The following is a 10,104-nucleotide window of genomic DNA, read 5'->3' as shown; positions in this document are numbered from 1 at the left end:
ACATTTGTATTAAAGGGTATTTTAATTATTCTTTTCATTTTGATATAACTTGGACAAAAAGGATATATAGCAACATTTCTTTTCAAAGCAAAAAAGGATAAGAGAGGGCGACTGGTGTAAGTTGCCCATAAAATTATTCAATTTAGTTGGATAAATTTGCTCACCAACCATGATGCAATCTTTTTAAATTTCTCATACGATATAATTAACACATTGGTCTCTTGCCCTTTTGAAGAGATAAAAGTTGGAAACTATAATGAGATTTTGGGCCCTTGCGTGACAAACAAAGTATAAGATATAATCAAGGAAATTTATTGATATAGTTTCTGATGAAGGTTTCACAAGTCTCGTGATCGGATTTGGATCTCATACTATATTAAATTATTTGTTGCTCCAAACGTTTAAGTTAATTATAAATATTTGATTCGATCATTTAATTAACATTCTAGATTCTCTTTCACGTGTACTCACAAATTTATTTTTAATAAGTGAGGCCCAACACGTAGGTTAGTTTGGTACGCAGAAGCCACCGAAATGGCTATTGAAAAACAAATAGTTTTTATTTCCCTTTTTCAAATTTCTAATAAAAACTATTCATTTTTTTTTTTTAACGGAATTACTATTGATCTGCATACCAAACATATCAATAGAATATTTCATTCTCTAAGTGGGAATGTCGTTATGTAAGCCGCCTATCTAATGGGGCAGCGCATGGCTTGGCCAAATTGGCTTGTAAACAGATTATAGAGAAGACCTGGAAATTTAATATCCCAGGGGTTATCCGTGACATTGTTTTGATGAAACAACAGGTTTCCATATGATTTTATCAATGAATATCTATTTTTCTCAAAAAAAAAAAAAGAAAAAAGAAAGAATATTCAATTATAAGGTCTACCACGTGAATATTTGTATAGACAATGTTCGAATTTAGTGCATTTACTTTGATATTATATTAGTTGTCTTAAAATTTTAAGCTAATAAAAACTATTAATTTAATTATTTCATTAATAGTTTTTATTAATAGTTTCATTAATAAAAACTATTATATTAGTTGTCTTAAAATTTTAGTTTGATACGAAAAGTAACCCTGGAAAACATGTTTGATACGATTTACATTTCCAATCATTGGTCCCACAATTTATTAAAAACTATCATTTTAGGAATTATTATTTGTGCATTTAATGAAATTTTAAGTGCTTAAATAAATATAAAAGAATGAAACGGTGAATTACTAAATTCGGTCAATTTCATAGTTTCCTTCTCACTAATGTGAATGCATTCATAATTCAATTTTTCTTATCCATTGCCCTTTCATAAATTAAACTGCAACTATATATATATATATATATATATATATATATATATATACCAACTTTTCAAGTTTTAATTGAGCTAATTTGGCGGTGTTTTTTGAGATATATTTTGGTTTATAGTAAAAACGTAAAAGCATTAACAAACAACTTTAACTACCAAATTATAAATTCCTCCCCATCTATATCATATAAGAAGACTTTTCAACCAAATAACAAAAAATACCATCTAAAAATATTTATCAAATAAACCAATTAAATGTTTTTTAGATGGTAATTTTTGTTTTTTGTTTTTAAAAAAGTGTATAGATTGGATATAAAGGTGAAATAGGTTTTAGTATTTTGTGAGTATTGTGTTTTAGATTGTTCGTAAATGTTTTTGTTTTGAAACGAGAAAAAAAGGAAAGAAAAAGAATGAATGAAGACAACTCAAAACTTTATAGAGTAATACGGTTGTGTTTAGATTAATCGTTTGCTTCTTGTTTCTTGAGAATAGTTTTCAAGAACCTTTTTTTTATTTTATTTTATTTATTTCAATAACATAAAATAAAATAAAAATGAAGTTTTTTCTTAAGTTGAAAACAAAGATTTAAAAAAAATACTTTGATGTTTTCTAAAAATAATCTTTATATATTGTTCTCTATTTTTATAAATTTAAAAACGGAAAGCCGGCAATAATTTGCATTTTAGGTATTTCTTTCATTTTAAGGAAAATAGAAAAAATTCATTTTATAGTTTACATTTTATTTTATTGCATATATATATATATTCACGTTATTTAAGGATTTCAAATGACATCACAACATATGTTACCTATTTTCTTGCTAATTCTTTCTTCTTGTACATTCCCTAATCCTATAGAGTATAGACTGTAGTGGAGGCGTATTGATGTAGGGATTAAGATTTCTTACAATTTCAAATAAAATGTAGATTTTCAAATGAGGTGTGATATAGCTACAACTTAAACTCAACTTTAGTCTAACTTTTAGATCAAATTTTTCTCTCTCTAGTTTAAGGCTCTCTCTCTCTCTCTCTCTGTGTCATCCATAGACAGTTTTATTTCTTTTTTAAACTTAAGAGAAAAGTTGGGCCAAAGTTGAGTTTAAATTATGCCTTTATTATTTTCCTTTTCAAATTATAGAATTTGGGTCATTTTTAAGCAACAAAACGCTTGCAAAATGCCATTTATAAAATAAAAAGTGACATGTTATGAGGTAGTTAGAGAGAATTTCTCTTCAAAAAGTTTTTTCTTTATTTTTGTAGACATTTCATCTTTCGGAATTTGATAGAAATATACTCGATTTTCAATTATAGAATGCCACATTTTTAATAAATATAATTTTTGAAACGTTTCTACACTTAAAAATAACGTAAGATTTATAATTTAAAAATCTTTAATTTTCTTGAAATTGTGAGAAAAGTGATCGTTCCAAGAGAGTTGAGGCCCAAAAAATGGTGAGACTTTCCGCAGCTTTTTTGGTATATTTTCTTGGTGGCTTTTTCATAACTACCCACATGATTGTTGTGCACTTGTCCCTACTCCAATATAAATTAGCTTTTCTCTGCCTTTTCTTTGTCCCCTTTTGCCTCATGGGATTGTAGATGCTGAGAGAGAAAAGACAGTTTCAGAAGAAAACAGAGAGAGAGAAAAATTATTTTGAAAAAGAGAGAGAGAGAGAGAGAGCGAGGACTTTAAAAGAAGGAGAGTGAAGACTCAAGAGGATCCAAAACATTCATACTCTCTTCATTGGCTGTTGTCCCTTTACAAGCCACAAAGGCCAGGCCTTTACATTTCTCTATCTTCATGTGTTCTTCTTATTATAGGACACAGAAAAAACAAAACAAACAATGAAGCTTCTTCAAATCCTTGTTTTGCTCTTTCTTTTTCTCCATGAACCAATTTGTATTGGTTCCACACTAGACCCTCTTGTTCCCTCCATATCAGCCTCTGTTTTCTCACCAGCCGACTCACCCATTTCTCCAATTTACACATCAATGGCTGCTCTCTCCCCAGGTACTGTAGTATTTGACTATTTGTGTTCTTCATGGCCATTGGTACTTGTTTTCAGATGGGTCATGGGTAAAATCAGTTCGAAATTCAAATTTCAAATTTTACAACCAAATTCAGTATATTTAATGCTGTTCACTATGGAAATTTATTGTAGTCGATTTTATCCATTTATTGTTAATATTAAACTTTTTTTTTTCTGATGTAGATTTGTTTCCCTCTTTTGGAACTCCACACAATCTAATGGTTTAATTGGTGATATTTTGCTATTCTGCTGGAGCTAACTTTTATACATATTCCTTATGCAAACCAGGAATTCAACTGGGGCTTGAAGACGATCATAATCATATGGATGCACGCAAGAAAATGTTAATAATACTAATTATTGTTTGCACTGCTCTTGCTGCAACCATTTTGTCTTTGTTATGTTTCTGGTTTTACCATAGGAAGTTCTCACACAAATCCCACAGAAGTGCTCGGAGCAAAGGTACATCCTTTTGCAACAAAACCCATTTCTTTTTTTCTTTTCTTTTTTTGAGTAACCATTTGTGGGGTTTGGTAAATTTGCATCAATTATGATATGGTCTGAGATTCTTCTTATTATGCTCTACTCTGTAATGTTGTCTGAGATTCTTTGTTTTGTTTTGTTGGGTTTTGAATTTGAAGATGCTGAGAAAGGACTGGCTTTGGCACCATTTTTGAACAAATTCAGCTCCATGAAAATGGTTGGTAAGAAAGGATCTGTTCCATTGATTGACTATAAGCTACTCGAAAAAGCAACGGACAATTTTCAGGATAGTAACATCTTGGGCGTGGGTGGATTTGGATGCGTTTACAAGGCTAAATTGGATGATAACTTGCTTGTTGCTGTGAAGAAACTTAACTGTGAAAGTCAGGATGCCGAGAGAGAATTTGAGGTAATGTTTGTTTTTGATTCTTATGGGTTGTTTGGGTTTGCGATTTCAAAACGTATTATTTAAAAACTTGCGATTTTGAAACACGATTTTTTGAAACTTTAGAATTATGACCTGATTGTTTTGGTTTTGAGTTGTCATTTGGATTTGCAGAATGAGGTGGATTTGTTAAGCAAAATTCAACATCCAAATATCATTTCCCTACTGGGTTGCAGCGTTTCTGGCGATTCAAGGGTTATTGTTTACGAACTGATGCAAAATGGGTGCTTGGAAACTCAATTGCACGGTAAAAACACATTAATCTCATTCTTCTTCTCGTTTTAAAAATCTGGAAAATGGAAGGTAACAAAAAAAAAGGGTGCAATTAATCTTTATTTTCTAAAACTCTTATTGATATATAGGACCTTCTCATGGCTCAGCATTAACTTGGCATATGCGGATGAAAATTGCTCTTGATGCAGCAAGGTCAGCTTGTTTACCCAGTTCTTTTTAAGAGTAATGCTATTTAGGAGACTGTAACTGGAATAACATGGCAGTGAAAATCCGCATTTAAATCAGTAAGGGACTGTAAAAAGAAAAATCAATGGCCGATTTTGACTGCAACGTTACTCTAGTCGTATAACAGTCTACTAAATAGCATTTTTTTTTTTTTGTTTTAATAAAATGTTGTTGTTGGACACTTGAATGTTAACTTATTGGAAAGTTTTGACCAGGGGATTAGAATATCTGCATGAGCACTGCAGCCCAGCAGTGATCCATAGAGATCTGAAATCATCTAATATACTTTTGGATTCCAACTTCAATGCTAAGGTAAAATATGTTTAGGAAACTCATTGAAGTCTCTGAGTTCCTTTATAAAATTCCTGAAATTGCCTTATTATATTGCCACTATACATTTATATTATCTTCCATGCAACTCTCTCTCTCTGTGTCTGTGGAATCAGCTCTCGGACTTTGGTCTTGCCTTAACTGATGGGACCCAAAACAAGAACAACATCAAGCTTTCAGGCACTTTGGGCTATGTAGCCCCAGAGTATCTTCTAGATGGTATGCCAACTATAACTGTAATAATTGCTCACCGCTATTCTATGTCTATAAAAATATTACTTCTCTTCCCCAAACTAAACGTAATGATTATTCTTTTGGACCCCTGACAACTTCAATAATGTTAAGAGACGGTGCTAAGTTTGATGCACTTTTAAAATCAGTGATATCTTTAGATTAAGCATCTCAAGCACATGCACTTGTACTAGCACTTTAGGGCTCTAGATCAATAATGTTGTGAGTTTCATTCATCTACACAACCACTTATGCCTACCTTTGGCTTGGTGTGGATGTCATTATTTAGTTTTCATTTCAGGTTCTTGTTTGAATCAAGAGATTTCAAATCTTTATTGAAGTTCAATTAATACTTGCAAAATGATTATGTTACTCTTTACACCAATTTCACACCGGCTAACATAACGTGTTTTAAGTCAATGTTGCCATCAAGCATATGAGTGATAGCAGGCTAAGAATGCACTTTTTTTATAGCAAATATAACAAAGCCGGGTGGTGGGGAACAAGGGTCAAGGGCGCTTAAGATCACTGAGAGGGCTTATAATGTACTTAATCAATGAGAACTAGATGGGAAATAGTTTTCTAGGTCATGTTATTTACAACATTTTAAACATCTCTAAAGCTGATGTAGGTTTTGCATTTTAGTATACTTGTATGAAAACCAGTATTTCCAATTTTCCAGGTAAATTGACGGACAAGAGTGACGTCTATGCTTTTGGAGTTGTGCTTTTGGAGCTTCTGTTAGGAAGAAGGCCTGTGGAAAAACTGGCACCCGCTCAGTGCCAATCTATTGTCACATGGGTATATATGCTTTACTCTTAAAGACTTAAACCCATCCAGTTAAACTTATTTGGTGTGGATCCCAATAAAAAATTGGAATTTTGAATTTTGGAACTTAATGCTACAGCCCTTTATGGATGCAGGCCATGCCCCAGCTCACAGACAGATCTAAACTTCCAAACATAGTGGATCCTGTTGTAAAAGATACAATGGATGTTAAGCATTTATACCAGGTTCGTAAAATGATAATTCCCTAGTAATACTTACCTTATTAGGGGTTGCAACTTCGAGATCGAAATTCCCTAATAATTCAGACAGGGGATTGTGAGAGGCCCCTGTTGGAGCCCCTTGTTCGAGTAGGTGCTCAGACTGTTCGGGTAAGTGGAAACGGCCACATCGGAGGGCTCTCACAGCTGATTGCAAGAAGATTGTAGGGATCCCCCACTGTAGAGAATTTTAATTGTAGGGGGTCCCTATCCTGCAAAGTTTGACCCTTCAAATCAATAGCTGACTGACCATTTCAAACTTTTGGGTTGATCCTGTTTCACAGAATTTAAATCTTGGATTTGTCCCTTTTGAACTGATTGCAACCAATATTATGACATGTTTGTGTAGGTTGCTGCTGTAGCTGTGCTGTGTGTGCAACCAGAACCAAGCTACCGCCCACTAATAACAGATGTCTTGCACTCTCTCGTTCCTCTTGTTCCCGTGGAGCTTGGAGGCACACTAAGAGTTGCACAAGCACAAGTAACACCACCTGCACCACCAGCAGGTCCACCACCAGCTACTCACTGACTAAGTGATAAGAGAGATTCTCAATAATTTTGCTGTCTGATTGCAAATTGCTAGAGATTACTAGCAATTTGATAGCAAATGTGAAAGAGCTTCTATGAGTCTAACCCACCCTAGTAAGTCTCGGGCAGCTCGCCCACCTATTGGGATAGGTGGACCCCCATAGGGGTTCTCTCACATTTTGTGCATAGATAATTGTTGGGGATCCGAATTCCTGATAGAGAGCAACCATATGTTTTGTGATGTGGTTGCATTATTACTAGGGTTCTCCGTTACTTAAGCCACTAATCGACGCCAATTAGATTACTCTGCCGACTTGCGTGCTTGATGGTTTTGTTAGAGAATGAAAAGCTTTCGTTATATGGTGAAAAGGGAAGTTGGCGTGGTTGGAGTAGAAGAGTATTGGATTGTTTCTCACATTTGTAAATGAAGCTGTTTAGTTCTTAAGAGTTTCTGAAAATTACTTGTGCATACGAGCTCGCATCTAGAGAACATTGAACTAGTCAGCTGATACGATTTTTAAACCCTTTCTTTTCATCCTTTTTTCTGGTGTATGCATTGACCAAATCTGCCAGGGGAATTACCAATGGAGATTCATTTGTCTTTCAGTAAGAATGTAAAAATCCATCTGTGTTCCTTCAAGTTATATTGGCAAAAAAGCTACTCATAATTTTGTATTCATCAAAAACCTCCAATTTCTGCAATGCAATAATTTGGAAATAGTCTTTCAAAAAGGAAGAAAAAGAAAAAAGAAAAAACTCGGGTACCATAATGTTAGCTGCTTTCCTAGTGTTCTTCTTATGTCCTCCTACTTCTAGATGGATATTATTTTCTAAAAGAAAAAAAAAAAAAAATTGACCCTTATTTCTCTCACTTGATTTTAAAAAAAATAATATCTCCACTTTCTACCTAGTATGATTAGTTTGAGTGGTTCGACCACTTTCTACCTTTTGAGAGGGTGGTACCCCAAAGGAGTGACTAGCTTGGACCAAGCACCCTTTCACCCCAAAGCGCCAAGGGGGTTGTCAATTACTACAAGTTGAGGGGATGCTTTTTGCCATTACCCTTTTAAGTTTTTTTGGTTTTTTGTTTTTGTTTTTGTTTTTCTTGCTTTTTAATGCTTAGATGGCTTAATCCAGGCCGTTCATGACAGTAAGCAGCCTGGATCGGAGGAATTTCAATACAAAGGGGAAAAAATAATAGAAAAGGAAGATCTTTAAAAATCCTCAATTATTTTTCTAGATTCTTTTCTCCTTGCACATCAGCTTTTCTAGGGGCAGTAACCTCATAGCAAGTAAGAAAGAAAAACGTGTGAATTCTATTTGGTCTTTGTGTTTTGGATTCTGCAATTTTTATTTTTTATTTTTTTATTTTTTGGTAAACTGTGTTGTTTGCTTGTATTTGTTCTTGCTCATCTATAAAAAAAGATTCTCCACGGAGCAACTTAAATTTGTGCTGTAAGCATGGGTACAAAATAGCACATAGCAATGGTTGTGGCCCTTGAATTGTACAAGCAAACAACAAATTTTCCTTCATATTGGATTGGAGAAATTCCTTATTAAACTGATACATGCTCTATTAAAAATGCATATAAGACACATGTTTTAAGTACAAATATCAATTTAATAGGCCGGGGTGAACTTCTAACCCAACTAGAAATTTTTTGCCTTAATTCTAAAGCTTAAAGCAACAGCAGTCATCACCAGCCCACCAGCCCTTGAACTTTTGACCTTAAAATGGCACGACTTTCAACCAGGGATACAAAGGCTGATACTTCCATCTCAAGTTAGCTTACAAGTCAGTCATACTGTGCTGAAACCCCAAGCCTATATATCTAATCAAGAGTTTGAACCGGGCTACATTTAACAACAGCCACACCATAATGATTATGAGCAATGTTTATACATTCGCTATAAGAATTTCAAAATTTTCAACTGGGCTTCCTCTTTCAGAATTCAGTAATAAATCTAACATTTTGCCTCAATTTGAACTTCAGATACAACAAATTTCCGACAGCCAAAAAGCATGCATTATTACAAAATGATCGACGGTCCATATTCAGTAACTATGTTGAATATTACTCACCAAAATTTGAGAGTTATGCTTCTAATATGTAGCTCAGCATCCCGTTTCAGCTCACATTGTGGAATGAATCAACGATGGCATCGGCAAGATACTCGCACTTGGCTAAAGATAACCCAGCCAAGGATATCCTTCCATCCTTTGTCATGTACACGCGCCACTTATTCGTCATATTCTCAGTCTGATCAGACAAGAAGATATAACATTATAAATCCAAGAATCGGAGTTGTAACCGATTCGAGATATATGTGCGGACCAATGGACCACCAGTCACGAACTCAGAAAATTATGACTTGATGTGAAAACATTCATGATAAACACGGAAGTTGTACTCAATGAAGATACAACAGAAGTATGTGGTCGAAAGGAAAAATAAAAAAACAAAAAATTAATTGAACCTGTGTAGGGAGAGGCAATGCAAATAAAGAAGATAAAAAGGCATATCCATCAGTTGGGAAATATCACAATAATATAAGATTTGACTAGTTATCAGAAAAGTTGCCTACAATTCAGCACTAAAGCAAGATAAGAAATGCTAATCTTGTCAAAATGGGACAGATGAGTCACCATAGTTCAAAAATGAGATCTGGAAAACAAGAAATTTTATGAACACAAAGTTTGTATGTTTAGATAGAAGTTGTGAAAAGACAATTACCTGAGCTTTGTTCAAGCCTGTGAACGAGAACATGCCAATCTGCTTAAGTATAAACGACCAATCCTTCCCACTCTTATCTTTTGCAGAGAGGTTATCATATAGTTTCTGTCTCACGTTCTTTATCCTTCCAGCCATCATTTCCATTTCTGCTTTCCATTCGTTGAAGAGAGATGGGTCCCCAACAACATTGGCAACAATCCGGGCCCCATGAATAGGAGGATTAGAGTACATTGGTCGAGCAAGCCTTTTGAGTTGGCTCTTTACCCTGGAAATATATAGAAATATACCCATTAATGAGTCAACCAAAGTTAGAAATCATCTGGAGCCATTCATTGGAATTTTCAGGCATGCTTAATCTATAGGAGCCAGGAGTGGACGTATTGTTGAAACAGTAAGTTTATTTAAATCAACTATTTGAAGAAACACACTAGGCAAAACCCTATGATGTGAAAGACAGAGCTCCCTATCAGTTATTGGCGTGGGGTTGGCTAGGAGTCAAGTTTT

At 34.2% G+C, this 10,104-nt stretch overlaps 2 protein-coding genes across 2 annotated transcripts; one reads left to right on the top strand and one right to left on the bottom strand.

The window, feature by feature from the left end:
- The first annotated feature begins 2,911 nt into the window (after positions 1-2,911).
- Positions 2,912-7,403, top strand: LOC132189316 (putative receptor-like protein kinase At1g80640). The gene is made up of 10 exons (XM_059603997.2): positions 2,912-3,324; positions 3,632-3,805; positions 3,985-4,235; positions 4,386-4,518; positions 4,634-4,697; positions 4,946-5,042; positions 5,177-5,279; positions 5,974-6,092; positions 6,215-6,304; positions 6,687-7,403. Exons 1-10 carry the CDS (start codon positions 3,159-3,161, stop codon positions 6,864-6,866), a joined length of 1,377 nt encoding a protein of 458 aa, XP_059459980.2. The 5' UTR covers positions 2,912-3,158; the 3' UTR covers positions 6,867-7,403.
- A 1,317-nt stretch (positions 7,404-8,720) lies between these two features.
- ASP5 (aspartate aminotransferase 5) lies at positions 8,721-9,865 on the bottom strand (the record flags this gene model as incomplete). Its single annotated transcript, XM_088510649.1, is given in 2 exon segments — positions 8,721-9,126; positions 9,601-9,865. Coding segments are annotated over 2 exon segments (397 nt in total), but the record flags the coding sequence as incomplete, so codon positions are not given.
- Positions 9,866-10,104: the final 239 nt, after the last annotated feature.

Source organism: Corylus avellana, chromosome 9 (genome assembly GCF_965113065.1).
Source record: "Corylus avellana chromosome 9, dhCorAvel1.hap1.2, whole genome shotgun sequence".
In the NCBI taxonomy this organism is placed as follows: Eukaryota; Viridiplantae; Streptophyta; class Magnoliopsida; order Fagales; family Betulaceae; genus Corylus; species Corylus avellana.
This window is presented reverse-complemented; position numbering and strand designations above follow the sequence as displayed.